Consider the following 25,941-nt stretch of genomic DNA (forward strand, 5'->3'; position numbering starts at 1 on the left):
TAGTCCAGATTGTTAATGTTGGATAAATAATCCGCAACAAATAATCTAACCAATTCTATTAGAACATGCTTTTGGTTGAAATCAAAGGGTTACAAATAATGAAATGCTGTGTATATCATTTCTTTTTTTAGCAGCCAACACTATCTGATATGACTATGTATGAGATGAATTTTTCCCTTCTCGTTGAAGACATGTTGCAAAATATTGACCAGCCTGAATACAGACAAATTATTGTAGAGGTCAGTACCATATGATTAAGAGAAGTTTTATATACATTACTTCTTTGTAACAGTTTTGAAAAGAGTAACTGAACCCCATAAAGAATTAAATTAACAGAAGGGGTATAAAGTCACAGAAAAAGCACTTCAGATCAAAACTACAGTTTTTAGGACACTGTCTCCATGATTGTTGTGATTTATGTTAAACAGGTTCACATTAGTGTATTCGGATAATGCATTTTAAGATGTTGGAGTCCCCACATGACACCAAACAAAGTAAACAGTGGTCGTTGTGGCAGAGCTCTATGCCCATGGGTCCTGCACTTCTGGCAGACAGTGTTCAACCTCAGAGGCTCACTGTGAGCCTCCACATAGGCAAGGGCCACAGCCTACTGAGCCATAGTCATCACAGACTAGTCCAGAGTATGGGGTGAAACCCCTCTATAGTCCTGGTCTCCCTATCCAGGGACAGACTTCATAGTGGTGTGGGAAAGGTTGGGGGAAACCCAGGCCCAACCACTACTCTGAGTTCTGGCGCAGAGACCCTAAAGCAGCAGCAACAGATAGGATTTATTCAACTCCTAGTCTGGCAACTATTTCCCTGGGCCACTTCCTGAAATGATCCCTCCCATTACCTTTCCTTTGGTACCTGAGCAGCCTATCCTGCTCTTCTGCAGCACTCTGACTTACTTGCAGTTCATAGCTCTCACTCAGACACCTCTTAACTCTCAGCTCTTTGGCTCCTTCCCTCCTCCTTTCACACCTGAACTAACAGAAGAGGAGCCCCTTTAAACCACTCTCAACTGACTTTTGATTGGCCTCAGATGTTCTGATTAGCCTGACTCCCTTGGTTCTGGAAGGCTCCTATAATTGGTTCCAGGTGTTCTAACTGGCCTGATTGTCCAGTCTGCTTCTGGAAAGTTCCTGCTGGTTCTAGGCCAGCTCCTGCCAGTTTGCCCAGGGAACAGAGACCTGCTTCATCTAGGGCTGACATATCTCCCTTTCAGTACTCCCCTGTAACCATCTGGCCTGATTCTGTCATGCCAGAGTTAATAATGCTAGGCTAAAGGAGCATCAGACTTTTAAACAAAAGATAATTCTAACATAACACTTTATACATAGGGTTGCCAGGTGTCCAGTTTTCACCCGGACAAGCCAGTATTTGTGGCCTCTGTACGGTAAAAACAAAAAAAAAAAACCCAGAAAATACCGCCGTGTTCGGTATTTTGTGTGAAAGTATCTGGCAACTCTATTTATACAGCCCCTAGCTTAAGCCAGGAGATCCTTTCTTCAAAGCCCAATTGTCCTAAACACCACTGCCACCTGACAGACAACTACTTTCCCTCCTGTCTCTATTGAACAGTCCAAAGAGCAACACTTGCCCCCAATTAATCAACAGTATTTAACCAATAGCTTCCTCTAGTGTTACCATACCTACCTATCAAAGTGAGGCAACAGACAATCTTACTACCCTGTTATGTACCATTCCACCATGATTCTGTCTCTGGATATTCCCCCACAGTTAGAAGTTCAAAACTGTTTTGATCATGCCCAACAATCAATGGCATGTTGAGTATAACGCACCTTGCAGCTGAAAGATATGATCTAGAATCACCAAGGTCTCAATTAATCAACATGCACTCCTTCACCAATTGCTATTCATACTGTTAAGGCCTGTGTGCCAATCATGCAGATCAGTTATTCCCATTTCAAGTGCTGTTTCAGCTGCAAGGAATTCAGGATCCCTTGGCTTTTAGTTGATTAATGTGTCTTCTATTTACAAATTCTTGCCCTTACCTATTCTCTAGTACTGGTTGTTTGCTCAGATTATTATAATCTTTTGACTGTTCTGTTTACTTCATCAGTTTCAAACTTGTATTTTACATAAAATTCTGCTTTTTCTATAGTATACAGTGTTATAATGAAGATGTTTCTTCAGAAATCCCCTTATGGCTTAAATCAAGCATAACTTTGTGTTGATAAAGGCATCTTTTACATAACCTGTTTTTAAACTGGCCTAAAATTCAAGATGTTTATTATTTTTTTTCTATTCTAGTTGTTAATGGTTATATCTGTTATTTTGGAGAGAACCCCTGAATTAGAGTTCCAGGGTAAAGTAGATTTGGACAAATTGGTGAAAGAAGCATTTAATTATTTCCAGAAAGATGAGACCAGGCTAAAAGGAGTTGAAAAGCAAGTGAGTAAAATATTCACTTCATGTAAAATTTACAGTTCTCAAAGACAGAATTTGTTAACAAATGTTAAATGTGTGTGACAGAAAATAAAACAGACCTATAGAACTCCCACATGGAATCAATGAGATTTAAGTATTATGTAATATGAGAGGTTTCTGGTGGGAGGGGTGTCTTGTAGCACCTGTAATCAACAGAGATGCATATTTTAAAGTTCTTGAGGACTATGCAACCAGCCCACAAATACACTTGAATGAAAGTGTGCCTACATTACTGTATGTTAGAATGATATAGCTAAACTTGGAATAACCTGAATATTCTTAGAAAAAGTTGGTGTCTTAAAATGAAATGTATTCTCTTTGATAGGAGAATAAGAAGGTAAGTGGTAATGGTGGTATCTAAATAGATTCAGGATATGATTTTTAAAAACGGCCTGAAGTGAGGGTTCTAAATCCATACTTAGCCACCTAAATAAGTGTCCAGATACAGGCAGTCCCCGAGTTACGCGGATCCGACTTATGTCGTATCCGCAGTTACGAACGGGGCTTTTCTCGCCCTGGAGGACAGGAGCGGCGGGACGCCCAGATGAGCCGCAGTCCCGCCCCCCGCGTTCTCCGGGGCGAGAAAAGCTGCTCCCCGTCTCCCTGGTCTGCTGGTCAGACCAGGGAGACGGGGAGCAAAGCCTCGGAGGACGTCCGCAGCGGGACAGCTGCGGCGCGTCTGGGCTGTCCCACTGCGGGCGTCCTCTGCAGCTTTGCTCCACGTCTCCCCGGTCTGCTGGGGGGAGGGGGGGGTGCAGCTAGTGCCCCCTCTCCCCCAGCAGACCAGGCTTTTCTGCCCACAACACCTGGGGTAGAGCAGCTGGGGAGCTGCTGGGTTGGTCCCGCAGCGCCGCTCCTCGGCGCTACTGGACCAACCCGGCAGCACCCCAGCTGCTCTGCCCTAGGCGTCCTGATTCAGCTGCTGCTGGTCAGTTTCAGCAGCGGCTGAATCAGGACGCCTGGGGCAGAGCAGCTGGGGTGCTGCTGGGTTGCTCCAGTAGCGCCGAGGAGCGGCGCTACTGGAGCAACCCAGCAGCACCCCAGCTGCTCTGCCCCAGGCGACCCCAAGTCAGCCGCTGCTGAAACTGATCAGCGGCTGACTACAGTAGGCCCGAGGCAGAGTTGCTCTGCCCCCGGCTTCCTGGAATCAGCCGCTGATCAGTTTCAGCAGCAGCTGACTTGGGGATGCCTGGGGTTCTTAAGTTGAATCTGTATGTAAGTCAGAACTGGCATCCAGATTCAGCCGCTGTTGAAACTGATCAGTTTCAGCAGCGGCTGACGCCAGTTCCGACTTACATACAGATTCAACTTAAGAACAAACCTACAGTCCCTACGTAACCCGGGGACTGCCTGTACTCTGAATGCTAAGTACACAGGAACTTCTACTGAGCTTAACAAGAACATTAAAACAAATTCAGTTTTGCATCTGAAGTGTCTATCCATTCATTATTGGTCCTAGAGCAGGTGATTATTATCTACTGAGCTGTTTTTCCATCAGTAGTTTAGGAAACAGCACTGGTTTCTAATTAACCACCAATCACTAAACAGTTTAAAAGATGTTCCAATATGGTATACAAGTCTTTCTTCTGGAATGGCCTCTCTACATTCCTGCTTACAGAATTTGATGTCTCTAGCAGTGAACTATAGAATTGTATATCAAAGTTCTGACTGCTGGGGAAGGACAGTAATGTGCTAATACTGAGATTACATCACTGGCTTCATCTACATAAGGAAGAGTATCACTGACCATCTCAGTTCCTTCCTCACCCACTGCAGAGAGCTGAACTGAACTACCTCTCATATACATGAGTTAATTAGCCTGTCATTGTATAATTCGTCGTTAGTTCCTTATAGTATAGTTAGTTGTTGCAGCTGCTTGCATCAGATTATCCTCAAATTTGGGTTCTGAACCCTGTTGGTGTTTTAAAAGAGGTGATGCTTCCTATCTTTCCAGGGATAGATGCACATATTCAGTGTCTTGGTGTGAGACTCCCAAACACACCAATCTGCCTCACCTTCACACCTTGGAAAGAGAGATAGTTAAGACTGGAGGTGCATTTGGCTTTTTTGAGCTTTCAGCTAAGACATCCTCAAACTCCCAAGAGTTTCAAGATGTGCTGTTTTGCTAAGGCTTTCTGTGAGGAGATATGAGATGCATTTTGATGCCCAGCCTCAATGCCATCTTTGATGCTGACCATCCAGAAGGCAAATATTTAGTGAAACAATCTACCATTCATTGCTGCAGGGTTAATCAGAACCAAGTGCTACAAACTATTCCCCTGGTGCCTTTAGTTAGCACTATCTACATAGTCATTGAGTGTCAGGCTTCTGAATCTTCTCACACCCATTTCAGGGAAGAGAATTGACAAGGGGAAAACTGGAATGTGAAAACAGGTCTAAAGAGAAAGTAGGCATTGTTTTCCTTGAACAATGCATATCACTTTTGTAGTCTCCTTACTAGTCCCAGTGCTGCTACGGATAAATATATGCAATATGGATTGTTGGGTTTTTTTCACAAAACTAAGGCATACTCTAAGATTTCTAAGGAAGTCTTTAAGCAGTCGAACATGTATGTATCATACCTTCAGAAAAATCTTAGATTTTAAAATCCTATTTGGCAACTAATTGCACAAATGAGTGTGTCATACAAAATGACTGATAATGTTAATGAGAATTTCATTTTCAACTATAAAATGGTTTCAGTTAATTTACTCTTTACCTCTGATTAAACTTGATTCTTCTTAACCAACACTTCAGTAGAAAAATACCGTTTTTTTGTGTTTGTTTTTATAGGATGACATGACTTCATTTTATAACACTCCCCCCATGGGAAAAAGAGGAACATGCAGTTACTTGACTAAAGCTGTGATGAATTTATTGTTGGAAGGGGAAGTGAAACCAAGTAGTGATGATCCCTGTACCATTAGCTAAAGTTCAGAAAGAAAGATAGAAACCATTGCTTATTTAAGTTTGTGTAGTTTTGCATGTGATGTTTAATTCTTATTTTGAAGAGTAGCCATAGGCAGTACTATAAATCTGCACGATCCTTCATTGTGATAAGCAGAATTGCTTAGGGTAGAAAATGCCACAACTGATTATTTGGCTGTAAAAATAAATGTATTTAATCAAGAAAAAAAATCTAACAGCAATCAGCAGTCTTCACTTAAATGTCAAAATAGTGTGCTGACTGAAAATTATGCATGAAGCATGACATGCAGTTCATGTTAAATGAGCCTTAGGAGATTTAAACAAAAAGTTGGCTGGGCCTGTATTTTTGGTTATACAATTGTTTTAAAACAAACGATTCACTTCATTATTTATGTAATTTTGAACTAACAGTTTATGCAACATTTATTACCGCTCTCTTCCATTTGTACTGTTATTCATTATAAAACATTTATTCTAAATGCTGAGTGAAATACAGTCAGATTTTTTTAAAAATCAGAGAATAAATTTGAACTAATGGCTAGCACACAAAATAGATTATGAAACTTAACATAAAGGATAGAATGGCTTTGTATTTGGTCATCTTACTGAAAATGGAAGTAAAAACAAATTCTGCACAAAATATTTTCTTTACAATTCAGTTTAATTGATATAATGGTATGAGAATTGTTTAGGGTTTTAATGGGTTAGTCATAACCTGGCTTCAGACTGAAGACTGCCAGAAAATGAATACAAAATATGTAGAATTGCTTTTTATATTTTAAATAAATATTGTAGCTAGCCACTTCTTCAAAAGTTTATATGACATTTATAAATATATACTGAAAACATTAGTTAATATGGAATGGAAATGTTTTAAATGTATTTAATTGAAATTAATATTGGGAAGATGAATGAAGAGAGAGTTTCATTAAATATAAGTGTTTGGCAAGTTCTTTCCTTATTAATGGTTTGTCTCCAATTTCTCAAGATTACTGTAGAATCTACAGATTCTAAATAACAAAACTTTTTTCATCCGATCCAGATCCCTTTTGCTTTTATGAAGATTGGATGAAGCCTTGTTGAGCATATATAATCAAAACAACTGTTGTGACAATAAAATATGTTAATCTGATAGACAGTTTTGCATAGCATTTGTAAATTTAATGAATAGCTGTCCATTGCAAGTATTAAATCCTTTTGGAACCATATGGTGAGTAGAGAAAGGATCTTTCTCTAACTGGTCTGCAGAATTAAAAAAATGGAAAAAGTCTTGTTTTGAGTCTAAAAAATAAGTGTCATTGGCCTTTTATTTGAAAAATATTTAAACACCTGCAAGACAAGTTAAGTAAAATATGAACACATTTATCAGAACATTTTAAATTAGATTTAAGTTTTACAGCTTATGACCTCACAATGACAAATTCAGCAAAGGCATGTTTGTTCTACGTGCACCAGCTGTTGCAAATCACTGAATGAACAGTAGTTTCTGTTATATTACTTAGCCCTCATTACAAGTAATTTTTATTTAATCACTGTGATGCTATCAGAGTCCTACAATGTCCCATTCAACTATCATAATTTTTTTTCATGAACCAAATTTTTCCTAAAGTGTTTAAAAACTATAAGAACATGAGAAAGGCCATACTGGGTCAGGCCAAAGGTCGATTTAGCCCAGTATCTTGTCTTGATAATGGCCAATGCCAGGTGCCCCAGAGGGAATGAACAGAAGAGGTAATCATCATAAATTCATGGAGGTTAGGTCCATTAAAACTTATTAGCCAGGGTGGGTAGAAATGATGCCCCTAGCTTCTGTTTGTCAGAAGCTGGAAATGGATAACAGAAAAGGGATCACTTGATGATTACCTATTCTGTTCCCTCTATCTGAGGCATCTGTCATTGGCCACTGTTGTATTACAGGATACTGGGTTAGATAGACCTTTGGTCTAACGCAGTATGGGCATTTTTATGTTATGTAACTTATCCATCCCCTGTCGCCCATTCCAAGCTTCAGACATACAGAGGCTAAGGACACTATTCTTGCCCATCCTGGCTAATAGCCATTGATGGACCTATTCTCTATGAATGTATCTCGCTCTTTCTTAAACCTTGTTAAAGTCCTGGTCTTCACAATATCCTCTGGCCAGGAGCTCCACAGGTTGACTGTGCATTCTGTGAAGAAATGTTTCCTTTTGTTTGTTTAAAACCTGTTATCTACTAATTTCATTTGAAATCTCCTAGTTCTTATGTTATGGGAACAAGTAAATAACTTTTCCACACCAGTCATGATTTTATAAATTCCAAGCTGAAAAGTCATATGGCAGCCATTCTATACCCCTAATCATTTTGTTGCCCTTTTCTGAAATACGAAATGCTGTTAGGTGAATATCACAGTGAATTCTCAGCACATTGAGTAGTATCCTGCCAAGATGATTTTCAGAGTCTGGAATGTGGAAACAACTTGTTGCTGTGATTCTGCCATCAGGAGACAGTCATGTAGGTAGGGAAAGACTTTGTGTCCGTAACATCTCATGTGGGTCGCTACTACCATGAGTACCTCTGAGCATACTCTTCATGCCATCTCAATACTGAATGGAAAGACCTTAAACTAGTAATGCTGGTGTCCCAATATGAAGCAGAGGAGCTTCCTGTGATTTGCATGGCTATCTACATGGAAGTATATGTCTTCCATGTCAAGAGCCATGAACCAAGCTCCTGTTGGAGAGACAAAGGGAGTGATTGATGCGTGTTATCATTCAAAACTTCAAATTTCTGATAAATGTGTTTAATAGATGATGAACTAAGATGGATCTCCACCATTGCCCTTCTTTGGGATAAGAAAGTATGGTGAGTTAGAAGCCTTTCCCTTGCTATCAGGAAGGGAGGAACCTGTGTTGCACCCTGGAGGAGCAGGGCTTCCTCTTCCTATTGAAAAATCAGTTGATGGGTGGGATTTTCCAAAGGGGTTCGGGTGGGAGAGCAATAAGTAAGAAAGGAGAGAAACTCTATTGAGTATTTATCGTGAATGATCTCCAGTAACCAGCTCTGCATAGTGATATTTCTCATACTGTGAGCAAATTGGGCAAGACAGTCTCTGAAGATGATGGGTGAGTGAAATGGTTGGCAACAGAAGCAGTTCATGGGTCTCAAATTGCAGGTCAAAGAGGACCTTTGGCCTGCAGGTGGGGGAAGGGTCAAGAAAGTGGCAATAGCAGGAAATTGGGGTCTCTGGAACATCCGGCACTTCCACGGGTCTCTGGGTGCTGGTAGTAGTGAGAGGCCCTGGTTGAAGGGGCTAACTCTAGGACTTGTGCCAGGGAGAGGAGATTCCCAGTGATCTCAGGATCAACCTCAACTCTTTCAGAAAGTGCAGGGCCTCATCCATTTTCTCACAGAAGAGGTTGGCCTCATTGAAAGGGAGGTCACTGATGGTATTTTGGCCTTTCTGGGGCAACCAGAAGGTTGCAGCCCTGCACATCACAAGGCTGGTGACTTGTGAGCAGGAAGCAGTGTCAGCTACATCCACCAAAGTCTTGAGGGCCACATTTGCCACTAAGCTCTCTTCATCTACAAAGATGTGAAACTGAGCATGGTTGTTTGTAGGGAACTTGTCCTTGAACTCTGCTCGCCTGTTGTGCATGTTTAAATCATACTTGGCTAATAGATCCTGATAGTTTAGGATGTGGACCTTTCTGTCCAGAAGACCCAGTCATTTGGAGGACTCTTCAGGTGCAGTGGATTTCTGTGGTTGTTGTGTTTTCTGTGGCCCCCTGGACCACCAATGAATTGGGGACCAGGTGTGTGAATAAAATAATCAGCCTCGTTAACCAGCTCTGAGTAGCATGCCTTGGACTCTTTGGAGTGGGAGCACAGGAATCTGGCATGTGCCACAATGTCCAGGCCAGTTCCAGGATGGCCTTGTCTATTGGGAAAGCCACCCTGGAAAATCTTTGTGATGAGAAAATATCCTGGAGTTGACGATGTGGGTCCTGAACTTCTTCCAAGGAAATCTGCAGATCTCCAGCCATTTTCTACAACAGTTCCTGACGCTGCCAGTGATCATCTGGGGGAAAGTGTGAGAAGGATGATTACCTCACTGGTGATGAGGAAACTCCAGTTGGGACAGTTAGTGCTCAAAGTATCAACTTAATGACTTCCCTTGTACAGAAGTGGTGCGGAAGAGATATGGGGAATCTGGCAGTGCTCTGTCCAAGGACTCCATGGAGTTAGATGGCAGTTCTGTTAGAAGCAGCTTTACAGTGGGTACCCAGAGGGCTGGAGTGTAGCATACAAGAGAGGGACAGCTGAAGCAGCAACATGAGTTCCTCCTCTGGTGTGGAAATGTCATGAAGGCAGGATCAGGCCTGAGAATTGGAGACTACAGACATGGCAGAATCACCTCCTCTGCTGCAAAAGGACGCTATGCATCCAGGATCAATTATGGGGTTTGTCCTTAGGCTTTAGTGCTGGTGGCTCCACATCATGGAAGATGCTTGGAGAAGTGCTCACGGTCAGCAGCAGTTGATGCATAGGAGAGAGGGGTCCCTCTGGCCACAATCCAAGTTCATTTTGTGCCTTATTGTCTCTATCAGGTACTTTGGGAAGTGAAGCTCACAGGCCTCTGGTTCTGGACAGGAAGGACTTAGCACTCTTTGCCAAGATGTGCACCTCACAGTAGAGGCACTGTGGATGCACATCACTGATGGAGAAAGGAAAAGGACAGGAAACATAGTTCTTGTAGTTCAGGATCCTGGGCATAATCCCTAGGTGGTGAGGATTGAGTCCCCTGCCAGGGAAGGTATATACTATTACGTCAGGCCATGCAGTGGTAAGAAGAAACTGGAGTGGCATGAACCTTCACTGCTTCTTATATGCTCAAAGACATGCACTATGCACATGCAGGTCAGCAGACACTGCTTGGAACCCTTACAGACTTAGATGCATGGTGTGTATGTGCATACACATGTGGAATACAAATTGGGATCGTCACTCAAAGACTCCTCTTTCAGTTTGATAGTTTCTGAGCCACTGGGATCCTGCTGACCAGTGTCATTTTTAATGCCACCTACTTGTACAGAGGCTTAATCACACACATCTCCAGCTTGCAGTTTTAGTTTAAATTGAAATAAAATGTGAATGTTTAAATAGCAAAGTTTTCCTTTTGCTTGTTGCACTGCAGAGTTGCTAATTTTGCAACTTGTTTGACTAGTTGGCGACTATTTTGACTGATTCACTCATAATCCACTCGTTCAAAACAATTTTGCCTGCTAGAAAGAGTTTCAAGCTATCCAATTTTAATCAGAATCTTTCAATTCAAGGGATATTTTTTGTAGATGGCAGGAAATGCTTTTACTCATACAAACTCCTTGGATGACAGTCTGTGAAAAAGGATTCTGTTTTCCCTCATAACCTTCAAACCAATACAATTTACACATTTTATAAAATAGTAATTGAAGTGATTTTTCAATTTCTACAGAGTAAGGATAAGCAACTAGACTGAGGCAAATACCAAAAACCATCAGAGTCAGCACTTGTGTAAGAAGCTCTGTTGTATACTAGAAGAACAGTCCCATTAATCTTATCTAATCCTTCTGGAATAGCAACAGAAAAGGAGTCTGCTGCCATAAATAGCTTCTGGTTTTGGAGTGCTTTACCATACTATAGATCGGTGTCTAAGTACTGTGGCAATTGAATTATGGTTTTAAAGATTGCACCACAGGCAACCGGAGAAGCAACTAAATAGTGAAAAACCTTCAATTCTATCTTTTCAATGGTAATGCTTTAGTATTTTATAAAATGAACTGCACTGAAAGCCCCAGAGGTTTAAATCCTCTATTTACCCACAAATCAGATAAATCAAGCCCTGCACAGATAAAGTTTGTATTCGCATCTGTATCCATAAAAATGAACCACGGTTATCTGCACTGACATCTGATGTGAGTACCTGCGGAGATAAAGCAGATATCTGCAAATGTGCGTGGTTCTAGATACAAAATTTGTATTGACATTCTCATTGACATCTGTGGATGCCAATATTCATTGATATAAAGCCAATATCTGCAGATTTGCAGGGCTCTACAAATAAATCAAAGATCTGCTAGTTCAAGCTTTCCTACAAGGTACTGTCAATGTACCTCAGTCTTCACATGATGACCACCTTATTGATGAAATATTAGATATATCACCATTGTCAGTCCTTCCCTTCTCTACTGAAAATACCAACAAAACCGCCAGTAGTTATGACATGATTTGGGATGTAGGCACTAACCAGCAGGAACCAGTTTGAGAATCTGTTACTCTCTATGCAGGTCAGTGAAAAGCTTTTAATTAGTAACATGATACGTTAGCCTCAAGGTTTTGTAGCATAGGTCAATTAGGGCACAAGCAGGGCAAAAGCAACTTCGCAACTTGAGCTATGTTAATTGCGTAGCTTAAGTTGAAATAGCTTAGTTGGGCTTTTGGCGCTGTCTACACAGCAGGAAGTCCGAGGTAGAGCACTCTTCCTCCAACTTCCCTTACTTCTCATAAAATGAGGGTTACAGGAGTCAGAATAAGAAGTCCTCCAGTTTGACATTATTTTGACATTATGTCAAAACAGCTTGCTGTGTAGATGCAAATGATGTTATTTCGGAATAACGCTGCTATGTAAACATGCCCCTTAGACAAGCCTACAAAAATACAGATTAATTCCTCTGTCCTTTCTTGAATATGAACATTTGTATTTCTTTGATGTGAAAAATCAGTTCTCTTATGAGACTTCCCAGTTCTTCTATTTCCAGATGACTTGGAAACACCACAAGAACAGATTCTTCTCAGGATCTTTTTTTGTGTTTCTACTTCCCCTTCCAGACATATATAAAAAATAATTTTACCAATTTTTTTAAAGCACTTCCAAGATTTGTATCATTTCAAACATGAACTAAAGGTTCAGGTTGGTTCTTATATTACCTAAATTGCTTTGCTAGTCACAGTAATGAATTTTTTGATCACTAACTCACTGGGTCAGATTAGAAACCGTAAATTAAAAGATGAAAGGCTCAACAGCTATTTTCCAACTCTTAACCTTTCTAGTTCCTTTTCAAAGTCCTGTAAAATCTTAAGGCAATCTCTTGCCCTTGTTTCATGCATGCAATTTCCATTAATATCAATGAGAGTTGTGGGCATAGATTAAGGGCATGATTATGCCCTTCATCTCCAATTAGAGGTCATAGTTTTATCCTGTAAAAAATTGCAATAAAATGAATCTCTGTGATTCAGAGCACCTTGTGCTACCAAAGATTTTTCAAGTTTAATCTGCTTTTTGAGTAATGCAGCGGCACTCAAAGAAAGTTACAAAGGTTCATCTACAGCCCAAGCATCTGAATTAGCTGCATACTACTAAGTAGGTTTGTCGAGGAGTTCTCCTTTTGGCCAGCTCTAATCTCCTGTAACTGATGTTCTTTTAGATGTTTTGCTCATATCCATTCCACTCCACGTGTACATGCCCTGAGTACAGTCACCAGAAATCTTTCCCTCAGTGGTACCTGTTGGGAAAGCTCGAGTACTCTTTTATGCTGCATGCTCATAGCACTAGTGTAAAGGGCCCAGCTGACGCCAGATCACTTTAGTTCCTTGTTTCTGGAAGACCACAAGGCATAGCGGGACGAGGGAAGGTTGTGGAGTGGACATGTGCAATACATCTTAAGTAGTTTCACGAAGTTGCTAACCACTTTTTGTCTTTCAAGCAATTGCACATGTGCATTCCACTCCGGGTGACTCCCAAGCAGTTGTATAGGCAGAGGGATCAAACAGGACAGCTCAAACAACTCTGGCATCATCTCTGAACCTCTGAGTGAAAGTGAAATGAGAGAAAAATGAGTGCATCAATGACCAGGATGCTGCTTTACAAATGGATTGGATAGAGATCTGTGCTACAAATGCTGTTGAGGATGCTAGTGACCTTGTAAAAGGCACCATTAGAATAACCAGTGACAGAAACCCGATTGGACTGTGAAACAGGGTGGACTAGGCCCTGATGGAGGATGGAGGCCACAGGAGCAAGGTCCTCCAAGCAAAATAGAGTGGTGGCCTCAGCAGCAGTCAATCAGGGTGCAAGAGGGCAATATAAAGATGCTCCTGGACCAGGGCCTGGCAGTTCCTTGCTGGAGTTTGAACCAGGCAGACCTGAGGGCAATTGGAAATTGGGTAAATATTTCATTTTATTAATATCAGCAGAACTGACTTAAATGGGGCCTGTGCATTGTGTAGTCTTGCCTTCATCTTTGTATTCATGCCCGTCAGTGTGGAAGAAGCTATTTGCATATATATTTGCATGAATATACAGCCACACTTAAGTTGTGGCCCTTGGCATGTGCTGTGAGTATCACTGTGGCCCTTGCGGCTTCCAAAGTTGAGTAGTTCTGCTGTAATCCTGGGCAGAGTCCAGGGAGAACTCGACAACAAGGCCCGAGAGAAAAGGGCTGGACAGAGCAGCTTCCCAGGGAATGTGACAGCAACTGACTTCTTTGATACGTGACAGGTAACTGCTACTTACAGGGTCCCTAAGTCGGGACCCAGAGGAGTGGGCAGGCCTGGGTTCACCCCAACCCCTAACAGCCACAATAGGGGGTAAGAAGAACCCTGATCTCAGGCCACATAATGGACACTTCCTGTCCCGCAGACAACCAGGCAGAGAGACTACAAGACTCCCCTCGGCACAGAGGGGTGGTTACAAGCGGGGTGGTGACCTTTACAGACTGTAACAAAACCAAATGCATAATTTAATCTAGGATAAAATTTGTCTGCAAAGAGACTGAGAGCACCTGACTGCCACCACAAGGAACAGTTGGGTGGACTTTCTGAATGGTTTAGTCAGTTCTATGTGGAAAGGTAGGGGCTCACTTAACATTCAATGAGTGATGTTATTGCTCCTCTGTATTTGCATATGACTTTGAGTAAAAAAAATGAAGATGGATTGCCTGATTGTTATGAAATTGGACACCGCTTTCAGTAGGAACCTGGGATGAAGATGTAACTGCACCTTGACTCTAAAGAACATTGTGTAAGGAAGAGCTAAAGTGAAGATCTGAGATCCTCCTGGCCAAAGTGATGGTCACTAACAATTGTAATTGTAACCCCTCTAGTTGGTTGCTGTGCAGGGAGAGCATTTTCTGTTGTGCTGGGTTGCAAGTACACTTATCTGGTACACTGATAATATCCCTGGTGTAGCTCCCTGTGAAGCCCAGTGTGGGCCTCATGGAATTTGAGGCTGGGCTGTTGGTCCAAATCTGTGTGGCAGTCAGAGCCATGCGGTGAGGTGTAGCTCCCAGTCCCAGCTTCCTGCCACAAGGCTTGTTCTGGGTGCCTGCAGCTTTAAGAGCTGCCAGGAGACAAAACTATAGATTGCTGATTAGTTTGGATGGAGTGGCTACCAGGGCACCTGTATTATTTCCTGGAGGCCTCTTCTTTCAAAAAAACACCCTCTTCTGCGTCCACACATGCCTTTTTCAGAAAAAGGCTGCTTCTTCATAGAAAGAGGTTTACCACTGTTGAAAAAAACCCCTCCGTTCTTTTGACTTTGTCAAAAGAACGCAATAGCAGTGTGGACGTAAGTATTGTTTTTCTGGAAAAATGCTGTAGTGTAGACATACCCTGAGAGTCCTGAGGACTGCAGCCAGGAGCTTCTTGATACCAAACTGGGTGGGGTTGCGACTTCCTTGGAGGATAGGGACATAATTCAAAATGACCTTAGCAAGTTAGAGAAATGGTCAGAGGTAAACAGGATGAGGTTTAATAAAGAGAAATGCAAAGTGCTCCACTTAGGAAGGAACAATCAGTTCCATACATACAAGATGGGAAGCGACTGTCTAGGAAGGAGCATGGCAGAAAGGGATCTTGGGGTCATAGTGGACCACAAGTTGAATATGAGTCAACAGTGTGATGCTGTTGCAAAAAAAGCAAATATGATTCTAGGTTGTATCAACAGGTGTGTTGTAAGCAAAACTCGTGAAGTCATTCTGCCGCTCTACTCTGCACTAGTTAGGCCTCAGCTGGAGTACTGTGTCCAGTTCTGGGCGCCACATTTCAAGAAAGATGTGGAGAAATTGGAAAGGGTACAGAGAAGAGCGACAACAATGATTAAAGGTCTAGAGAACATGACCTATGAAGCCAGGCTTCATGAACTGGGCTTGTTTAGTTTGGAAAAAAGAAGATTAAGGGGGGACATGATAGCGGTTTTCAAATATCTAAAAGGGTGTCACAAGGAGGAAGGAGAAAATTTGTTCCTCTTGGTTTCTGAGGACAGGACAAGGAGTAATGGGCTTAAAGTGCAGCAGGGGAGGTTTAGATTGGACATTAGGAAAAAATTCCTAACTGTCAGGGTGGTCAAATATTGGAATAAATTGCCAAGGGAGGTGGTGGAATCTCCCTCTCTGGAGATATTTAAGAACAGGTTAGATAGACATCTGTCAGGGATGGTGTAGACGGAGCTTGGTCCTGCCTTGAGGGCGGGGGGCTGGACTCGATGACCTCTTGAGGTTCCTTCCAGTCCTATGATTCTATGATTCTATAGCAGCTACTGAAGCCATGGACACTTCTGTTGAATCAGCTGCATCCAACACAATTTGCAATGAGGTCATCACTGAGTTACCCTCTTCCACCAGGTAGCAAAACTCTTGGTTGGCCTTTTAAGGAAGCAAGTTGTTGAACTTCAGTATGGAGTCCCACGTGTTGAAATTATATCTGCCTCATCGGAGGAGGAGGGAGCCCACACTGGCTGAGGACACTTTTTCCCTTTCTGTCTTGACAAATTCCCCTTAGGCCAGCTTTTGAATTTCAGTGCTGGGTTTAGTACTCTTGTCTGGATTGGCTGCAGTTCAATGGGGCTTTGGTGTCCTTCAGACCAAGGCATCAAACAGGAGAGCTTCAAGTAAGCTCCTGGAGTGGGTGGAAACCTCCACAGATTCCAAAAGGGTCAAGGTACAGACATAGGTCCCCAATGATGGTCAGACCTCACACTCAATGGTACCCCTGTGCCTGAGTCCATGTAAGGGTAGCAGTGTCTTGGGGATTGACTCTTCAGACAAGAGGAGTAAAACTCAACTTCTGACTCAGATTATGATGAGTCTCTGCCGACCTCAGAGGTGTGATTCCCACCAGTACTGGAAACGGGTGCTGTGTCAAAGACACCCCCACTGCAACCATCGTAGCCATTTTTTTCTTTTGATGCTACCAAAGGGCCTGATGGCAAATGGTTGTTTGAAGCAACAGGCTCCATCGAGCCTGACAGCACCAATTCCGCTGACTTCTGTACCACCGAAGAAACTGGTACTGGAGGAAACTTATTGCAGGAGATACAGGGCTTTAAGCCTGGTGGCTGAGGCATGTGTTGGCACCTGGTAATGGACAAAAATTCCACTGACTCTTTTAAACAAAAATCTTCACTAAACCCGAGTAAACTGACTAAAACTATTTACAGCTAGCTATGTAGAGCTATTTAACAGGGAAGGCCACTGTGAGAGCTTACCAAAGCAAGAATAGCAGTTCCAGCAACTGTAAATTGAAGTTGCTAGTGTGAAAAGTTAAAGGTAAGTTGGAGATAGACTGTTTGTAAAACAAGAGTCTCAGACATGATTCAGGGTATGTTAGTATTATGTTTTGGTTATAACTGGTTTAAGCAAGGTTTTTAATGTGTTTTTGAGAAACATGAAAGTTTTATTAAAATGCTATCTGTACAGATCACATGAGAAGGACATTGGTGCAGTTAATTCAAATAATGTGTAATGTAAAGAACCAATGAGACAGTGAAAGAAATATAATTATGGTAAAGGGCAGTTTAATGTTAATCAGTATTATTATGGAGTATAAAAAGAGTAGCTTTGCTAGATTGTAGAAGAGTTTCAATTACTATGAAAAAGGTGCTGTTAGGTTCCGGGATTATAAGGCTTTATTTCACTCTGTCAGGGGACTGATCTATCCTTTCATCTCTGATTGTGAGTGTAATAGTAGACTTTGTGTAAGCAGTAATTACATGTCTGGCTGCTTACCTAATATTTTTCCTTTAAAAAAAGAGTTTGGATGCATCATTCAAAGTGTTGCCTACTGGTCCTTTATTAAATACATGTTCTGTAACCAATCCAAAGGCTCAAACATGAAAGCTAAGTTGGGTTTTACTGCACCCTTACCTTTAATATTAATTGGGAACATTTCAACATAAAGGTTACAACATTAAGTCTGACCATGCATCTACATACTCCCACACTCAGCCTCTGTTCTGTTGAAGATTTTCAAGGAATGCCACAATGGGAAAGATTTTGTGTGTGGCTACTGTGTACCCAAATCCCTTTATTAAAATGCTTCATTTTCCCTATCCTGACCTTAGCTGACTAGCATGGAAAGAAACCTATTTAAGTTAATTTTGTTTACTTTTTAGCTTGTGAAATAGTCCGTTGATCTGTTCTATCAATCAATAGGGCAAGAATTGTGTTTCAAGTCTTTTTTAAAAATGTGACTGAAAACAACTGAGTAAATCTCCTGCAAATTCTCTGTAAGCAAAACAAAAAAAAATGAGCTATCCTTCACACACTTTCTTTTATCCCTGCAAATTTTCTAAAATGATTGTGTCTCAAAGGGACATCCATTGCAGTTTCCCTTCAACTCTATTCAGAGTTTAAGGCCAGAAGAGAGATCATCTAGTCTGACCTATATATCACAGGCCACAAAATTTCACCTACCTATCTCTGTATTGAGCCTAGTAATTTGTATCTGACTAAAGCGTATCTTCCAGAAAGCATCCAGTCTTGATTTGAAGATATTGAGTCCAGAGAAAATCGATGCAAGATATGCAACTCCCACTACTTGAATTGCTTAGGTGGTATCGAGTACCTCGCATTGATTTTCTGGGGCAGCCTCACAGTTCGGAGGTTGATGGGAGAAATTCTTCTCTTGAATTCCCTTATTCCTCATGAATAAGGAGCACTGGGGCATTTGACAGAAGTGCCTTCAGTATTCAATTTAGTAGGTCTTTTCCAGACTTCCTAAATCGAATCCAGGAAGATCCATCACCAGTGTGTCAATCCTCCAGTAAGTGGAGACAGGCCTAAGAGATGGAGAATTCACCACTTCCCTTGGTAGCTTGTTTGAATGGTTAATCACCCTCACTGCTGTACACAAAGTACATTAAACATCCCTTAAGAAGAGACCTCTCATGGTCTGTGCACACAAGGTATAAAAAGCATCCCTGTAGAGCAGCTTGTCTCAAAATAAAAACCTGTGCAGCTGATCTGAAGAGTATTTTTGCTAGATAAATACTTGTGTGCACTGCTGTTGCACTTTTGTCTAAGACACCATATTCCACTTCTCATCTCTCTGAACAGGAGGCATCACTCATTCCTTATGTTTTATTCATGTACAGTGGTAACTGGATCTGAGCATATTCTCCAATAGGTTTCTCAGCCACAGCATTTGATGATTTGTCACATTTTCGATATCTGACCTTTACAGGTTTTTTTCCCCCAAGATTATGGTATTTTAAAAATTTCCCTTTTCTTATTCATGCCTCTTAGGCCATGTCTACACTGCGGAGCTATTTTGGGATAGTTCAAATTGTGTAGCTTATTTCAAGCTACGGGTGCAATGTAGATGCACCCTAGCAGAAGGGATCTCTCCAAATGGGCCTACATGGGAGAAGGGGATAGAAAAATCTCATAAAGGAAAAAAGATTGTAATGCAATAGCTGTGCATGTGAAAGAGGGTGTATGCAGTGTGCAGTATGCAGACTGTAACTGCCTACCTTTTCTGCAGCACATGGATTGGAAAGGGAGAGAGGTTGCCTTAAAATGCACTTGGATGGATATCTTGGTATTGACACTGGCCTATATAGAAATGTGGCATGGATGGAAAGAATGGAATCATTTTTGGTTCAGCATATATATAATAAAAACAAAGCAATGCCCTATGTATTTCTGACCTAAAGAAAGCCTATGTGATTCAAATGTAGCCGTGTCAGTCTGGGGTAGCTGAAGCAAAATGCAGGACAATGTAGCACTTTAAAGACTAACAAGATGGTTTATTAGATGATGAGCTTTCGTGGGCCAGACCCACTTCCTCAGATCAAATAGTGGAAGAAAGTAGTCACAACCATATATACCAAAGGATACAATTAAAAAAATGAACAAATATGAAAAGGACAAATCACATTGCAGAACAGGAGGGGCATGCGGGGGGGGGGGGGGAAGGAAGGAAGGAAGGGAAGTGTCTGTGAATTGAATTCACAGACATTTCCCTTCCTTCCTTCCTTCCCCTCCCCCCCCTGCATGCCCCTCCTGTTCTGCAATGTGATTTGTCCTTTTCATATTTGTTCATTTTTTTAATTGTATCCTTTGGTATATATGGTTGTGACTACTTTCTTCCACTATTTGATCTGAGGAAGTGGGTCTGGCCCACGAAAGCTCATCATCTAATAAACCATCTTGTTAGTCTTTAAAGTGCTACATTGTCCTGCATTTTGCTATGTGATTCAATGATCTTTTTTTGGAAATAATGCTTGGCAATGGAGAAAGCGATTATATTCCAGTAATAAACTATGCCAAGAGTTAAACAGAACTTGTATTGATATCTGAATGATTTCTAGTTCTATTCTAAATCAAGGTAGACCAAATTATGAAGAGGTTCTAAATTTGGCATCCTATGTCTTGGTACTTGAGAAGCAGAATACTTACTTAATGAAGCCTGTCTGGATTTATTTATTCTGATTCATGCTGAAAGGTATGAGTTTGTAGATATCATGCTTGAAATGCTAAATGGGAGAAGTAACCAAGCAACTATGAAAAATATTTGTTTGGTGATCTGAGGTTTTTTGCATGTGTGTCTGTGTAATATTACAGTAGGATGGAAATCACTGCCTTAGAAGGGCTGAACTTTGGAAAACACACTGGTAAGCACTGCCCTCTGAACTATCAGTTTCCTCAAGTGTAAAATGGAAAGCAGTGGTACTTGTAGTGCTTCACTTGAGCGCTGAAACCTTTAATATATTAATGTTACAGTTATTTTAAAACCCTTATGAGAAATGGTGCATACTAGAGCAGTGGTTCTCAACCAAGAGAATATGCACTGTTTGGGGTAGGCAGAGGTCTTCTAAGGAGTGCAGCAAATCATCTAGAAATTGCCTAGTTTTACAATATGCTATGTGAATAAGCACAAGAAAAGTCAACACAAACTAAAATTTAATTCAAATAGACCCAGGCAATTGCGGCGGTCCCAGAAAAACGGGCATGTCTACACCCCAACCCATTCTACCCATCCAGTCCACCTGCTGAGAAATAAAAAAGGCCTTGGTGCTGCTATTCTGCTCTCTGGCAGGAGAAGTGGGTGGGAGAGCGGAAGAACAGCAGGTGGAAGGAGTAGGAAGTGGCCCCACTTGCTTGGATCTATGGTCCCACAAAAGTTTAATCCACTTATGCATTCAATGGCTTGTTCACACTGGTCTGTATACTGAAATGTAAGTGCAATATTTATATTCCAGTTGGTTTACCCTATAACTATGGTAAAAATGAGAACATATGCAATTTTTCAGTAACAATGTGATATGACACTTTGTACTTTTATGTCTGATTTTGTAAGCAAGTAGTTTTTAAATTAGGTAAACATGGCTGGGAGGTGGCATACACAAGACAAATCTAACGTCTGAAATGGGAACAGTCGTCTGGAAAGGTTTGAGAGCCACTGAGGTAGAGGACAACTACAGAAAAGTGCCCATATGAATAGAGCGTGAAGAGAAGGTTTAGTTATGGTCTTCAGACATTTGACAAAGTTACTCATCCATCAGAGAAAGTAGAAAGTTTTTTATTAATTTTTATTTTTAAGAGGACTTTGGATTGTTGAAAAATAAAAAGATATTTCCGAGGGCTGAAGGAAAGAAGAGATCATGGCCCTGGGTGAGGGCAGAACTATCAAGATAAATCACATGCAACTACGTCCAGGCCTATGTATTCACGGTCATTTCTAGCTAATGTTTTCGTAAGTGAGGAGGCTTGTTAATATCTATAGAGTTCTGCATTTCATTCATTTTCAAATAAATAATTTACTGTTTAATACTTAAAATTATCCTTACCATGCATCTAATCTTAAAAAGGTGCAGTTTTTTCTTCTGAAGAATAGTTTTGCTGCGGAGAGGGAGGAGGAAGGGATAGGTGAATCAGGAATATGCACGCACACAGTGCTGGAGGAGGCATCTTAATTTTATGGGTACTGTTTTCATCATTGCTTTTTCCCGAGAGTGGTATAAAAATTCCATTAGAACCCTGCTAAGTTCCCACAAACCATGGACAGACTTGTAAATATCTCTGTCTTTTTTCTTTGTATATATCCTTATTATTCACTAGTCTTCTCCCTTCCACTTCTAGCCTGATAGGTATATCTCCTATATTATTTATCTCCTAGAGCTGGAAGGGACCTTGAAAGGTCATCAAGGCCAGTCCCCTGCCCTTACAGCAGGACCAAGTAACATCCCTGACAGATTTACCCAAGATCCCTGAATGGCCTCCTCAAAGATTGAACTTGCAACCCTGCGTTTAACCAGTCAGTGCTCAAACCATTGAGCTAGCCCTAGCTGTGAGCTATTCCATCACTTTCTATTTTTGTAGTGATTTCTCCTTCCAACTCACCATAGCAGGCCGTGATTATACAATGACTTTGGCACTTGCTTACCTTGGTAAACTGAGAATAGCCTTACTGACTTCAGTAAGGCTACACAAAATGAGTGAATGCTTATGTATGAATATAAATCTTGGACTCGGGCCTTGGCTTCTTAATTTTCTTAGCTGTTTTTCACCTTGGTTTGCTTTTTCCCATCCCTCCATGTGAAAGCGAGCATTCTTTTCCTACTCTACCGGCCTGATTATAGATTCTTCTTGAGTCAGCTGTACATAGCATAAGCTTTTGTGGGCAAAACCCAATTAAACCGCTTCAAGTCAGCATCTCTAGTCCCAGCAACTATGGCAGGCAGCAGCAGGGTGGAGGCAGCTGCTGGAGAGGGAAGTGTACAGTGAGTGAAATTAGCAAGCACAGGCAGGCAGGGATTGCAGCCTCGCCATTGGGAGAGAGGGGCTGACTAGTGTTTCAGGAGGGAGGAGCACAGTAAGAGAGTAACGGCAAGTGGGCTGGGGGGAGAGGGAGGAGAAGGGGCACACATGGGACACAAACCTCTGAAGATGGGTGCAGAAGAAAAATGTAGTGGCCTTTGCACTAAATAAAACAACTTGGATATATTAAGTGTTTTTCTCTTTTTTCTAAAGCAGGTTTTATAATAAAGGTACATACTTAATGTCCATTGCTTGAGAGCCATGCTGCATAATGTTCTGATAATGTCGGATTCACAGGTAAGCTGGTTTGGGCCAGATGAGAGTTATGTGGCTTTTACACACTCGGAAGTATGTTCTGGTTTGAGTATTGCCTTTGTTCTTACTAGGGATGTGAAGGACTCATTGACTGATAGGCAAATGCTTATTGGATAGTCAACATGCTACTTAACTAGTCACTCCCCCCCCCCTCCTCTTTGCTGCCTCTATCAGAAAGAGGCAGCAAAGGGAGTGGAAGAGGAGGGGGTACTTCAAAGCGGCAGCACCATTTGAAACTTGGGGCCAGACCCCGGGCTCCATGCAGCGCTGCCACTTTGAAACACCGTGGGGGGGGCCAGATGTCAGGCTCCTCCCAGCATTTCAAATCAGCAGCACTAGGTCTAGCCCAGGATCAGCTGGAATCCCAACTGATACCAAGCTCCTCGTGGCACTTTCGCCTTTGAAGTGTAGTCACAGCGCTAGGGCTGTTGCTACACTTCAAAGATGGACTCGCCCTATCAACTAATTGAATAGTTGATGCAAAATGCACCAACTGTTTGATTAATCAGTTAGTCAGTATTTAACATCCTTAGTTCTTACAGTGACTTTTTTTGGTCACAGCAGAGTCTATTTATGGATGAAAGACAAGGCCTTCCACAAACTCAGCACCACTTATTTATCAATCCTCGACCCTGCCACTTCAGCCCCTACCTTTCTGGGAGCACAGACCTTCCCTCCTATCACACACAGACACCTTGCTCAAAGGCCCGTGGAGGCTGTTGGCTCCGCTGCCTTTCTCATCCAACTCTTACATATTTGAGTCTTATGTTATTAGACAGTCTCCTCTTCTGCTGTTCCCAACCCGACCATGTTTGTGGATATCATACATGTTGGACCTGCAGATCCTGCTGCTATTTTATTGGCCTTTCCTGCCTTCAGATTAGTTTTACTTTTTTCATTTAACAGACTCATCATTTGATTTATTTTATTTTACAGTCAAAGACCTGAAAATGTTATGTTTGGAAAGATAGCACAGTTAGAAATGTTATTTTCTCCCCAGAAGAAAGAAATCTTCTGTGAATGAATTGGAATGAAATATCTCTGACAAGCCTCGAAATCTCCAAATATAAATTATTTAAAACCTACCAGACTTCTTAGTTTTTAAATTCCTGCTAAAAAGGTGGGGGAGAGGAATTTCTTAAAATAGTTTGTCTTTAAATTTACATGAGACAGAAGATCTCATTTGGATTCTTCCCCTTGTCCCAATCTGACAAAAAAGTGAACCAACTTTACCTCCTTCTTTCCTGGAAACATAATCACCATGGTTATGAGAATTCTACCATATGAATAATATACTTAAGAGTAACTCAGCCAACTGAAACATTGTAGATATTGATGTTCTATAACAATATGCATTTGACAGCTTAATCAGACAGTATAGTATTTACACTAAAGGGTGAGCAAACTATTAAAATACAAAAATATTTCATACTTTCCTGTGATCATAACCGATGCTACAGTAGTAAGTAGGGGAGGAATAGTACTGTATCTACACGTCAGATTGCCAAGCACAATTCAAATATGTTGTTATTTGTGCAGTGATAATGACCAGGGTCCCCAATCAGGGCTCAATCCCCAGTAGTTGGTACAGTACAAACACACAGTACAATGTGCTTCCCCAAAGAACTTGGATTTATGATGTATACAGTTCAGAGAGATTCTCCTGTTGCTTATTCCAATCCATGTAAATAGTTTGTCCACATCAGTATTTTAAATCCAACTTGCATCTGTTTCTATTTAACTCAGCTGCCTTTTCTACAACTGCATTGTCTCTGTTTTTGCTCTTGTTAAGCTGATGTTCACAGATCAGTGAATGTCACAGCGTAACTGGCACATCAAGGTAAAAACAATTTTTAAGAATCCTCCTCATCAGCAGTAAGGCCTGGGATGTTTTACTTAGACTGCCATGGGTTTGAAAATATTTATAGAAGCTCTAGCTCTGGCTGAACTTAAACCCTGATTATGCTCTAGAATGAACTTACACAGGAAAACAATACAAGACTAATCCACCACATCACCTATGGGAGGGCACTGTTCACAAAGCAGTCATTCTCCATGTGATTTAGCTGTTCTCATCCTGAAAGTAAACCTGTACACCACTTTCAAAAGACAAGCCTTGCAACTTAAATTCTAAGTGTCTTAGATTTTGTCTACACTACCAAGTTGTGTCGCCAAAAACTAGCTTATAGTGATAAAACAGTGAGCACATTCCCATGGCAATGTGACTTTTGCCAGGGAAAAACACCCATTTTTGGTGACACAACTTCCAGAGACTTTTTTCTTTTCCCCTCCCTTTACTGTGGACTAAGAGCCAGTGTAGCCATTCCTGTTTGTTTAGTAGATAGAACTAGCTTGTGCCGGTATCTGAGCATATCTGCCCTGATGGCTTTTCTCAGTATTTTGATCTCTGCTGCCCTGCAGGCATGTGCCTCTCCCCTTTCAAAGCTCAGGGAAGTATCTGACAGCTGTGTGTGCTCCTCTGTTTGGGGAACAAACAAATCATTGGAATGCTCCTTTTCTGCCCTAAACTGGAAAGACAGTGCTAGGCAGACTGCTGTTGCAGGTAGAAGAGGTAAGGCTGCTGTACTATTTTGACATAGAAAGGTCTTGAGGCTGTGGGAGAACTGAGGGGGAATTCCAAGATATGATTCCTGCCGTCCCATAACACTGCATTGTGGGATACATACAGTGCATTGCTCACACTGTTGCTAATGTTGCACCCCAGTGTGGATAAGATCTGTTGACTGAGGGAGCAAGTGTGCACACCCACTGTTGATTTTTGCATGTCAATGTTCGTTCCATTGACAAAATTTTGTAGTGTAGACATACCCGTAGACCAGGGGTGGGCAATAATTTTCCCAGGAGGGCCACTTCATGAATTTTGGTACATGGTTGTGAGCCAGCTCCCAGCCCCCCAGAAGGGGCGGAGCCTCGAGCACAAAGGGTTGGGACTGGGAGCTACTGAGAGAGATTAAGACAGTGTGTGTGAGTGAAAGAGTTGCTTTGCGTGTGACAGAGACTGTGACAGATTAAGTGTGTGTGGCAGTGTGTATGTGACTGTGTGTGGCACAGAGACAGGGTGGCACAGACTGGGGGTATATGACAGTGACACAGAGTTAGTGTGCTGGCTGCGCCTGGGTAAGTTTCTGAGAGGAGCCACGCTCTGTCTCTTCAGGGAAAATCTGACCTGCTC

The 25,941-nt window shown here is 41.6% G+C and overlaps 1 protein-coding gene and 1 long non-coding RNA gene across 9 annotated transcripts in view; one reads left to right on the forward strand and one right to left on the reverse strand.

Annotated features, from left to right (window-relative positions):
* Positions 1 to 1,031, reverse strand: part of LOC112545486 (uncharacterized) — a 37,433-nt gene extending 36,402 nt beyond the window's left edge. Inside the window, exon 1 of the long non-coding RNA XR_012906710.1 lies at positions 909 to 1,031. This is a non-coding gene — a long non-coding RNA (uncharacterized LOC112545486). The remainder of the gene's footprint in view (positions 1 to 908) is intronic.
* The window catches only part of PHKB (phosphorylase kinase regulatory subunit beta), a 238,626-nt gene extending 232,115 nt beyond the window's left edge, over positions 1 to 6,511 (forward strand). For all 8 annotated transcript variants that reach the window (XM_006121182.4, XM_014572567.3, XM_006121179.4 and 5 more), the window contains 3 exons: positions 132 to 239; positions 2,275 to 2,415; positions 5,245 to 6,511. In XM_006121182.4, coding sequence (XP_006121244.1) covers positions 132 to 239; positions 2,275 to 2,415; positions 5,245 to 5,382 — 387 coding nt within the window. In that variant the 3' untranslated portion in view covers positions 5,383 to 6,511. The remainder of the gene's footprint in view (positions 1 to 131; positions 240 to 2,274; positions 2,416 to 5,244) is intronic.
* Positions 6,512 to 25,941: the final 19,430 nt, after the last annotated feature.

The sequence above is a fragment of the Pelodiscus sinensis genome, chromosome 12 (assembly GCF_049634645.1).
Source record: "Pelodiscus sinensis isolate JC-2024 chromosome 12, ASM4963464v1, whole genome shotgun sequence".
NCBI classification, from domain to species: Eukaryota; Metazoa; Chordata; order Testudines; family Trionychidae; genus Pelodiscus; species Pelodiscus sinensis.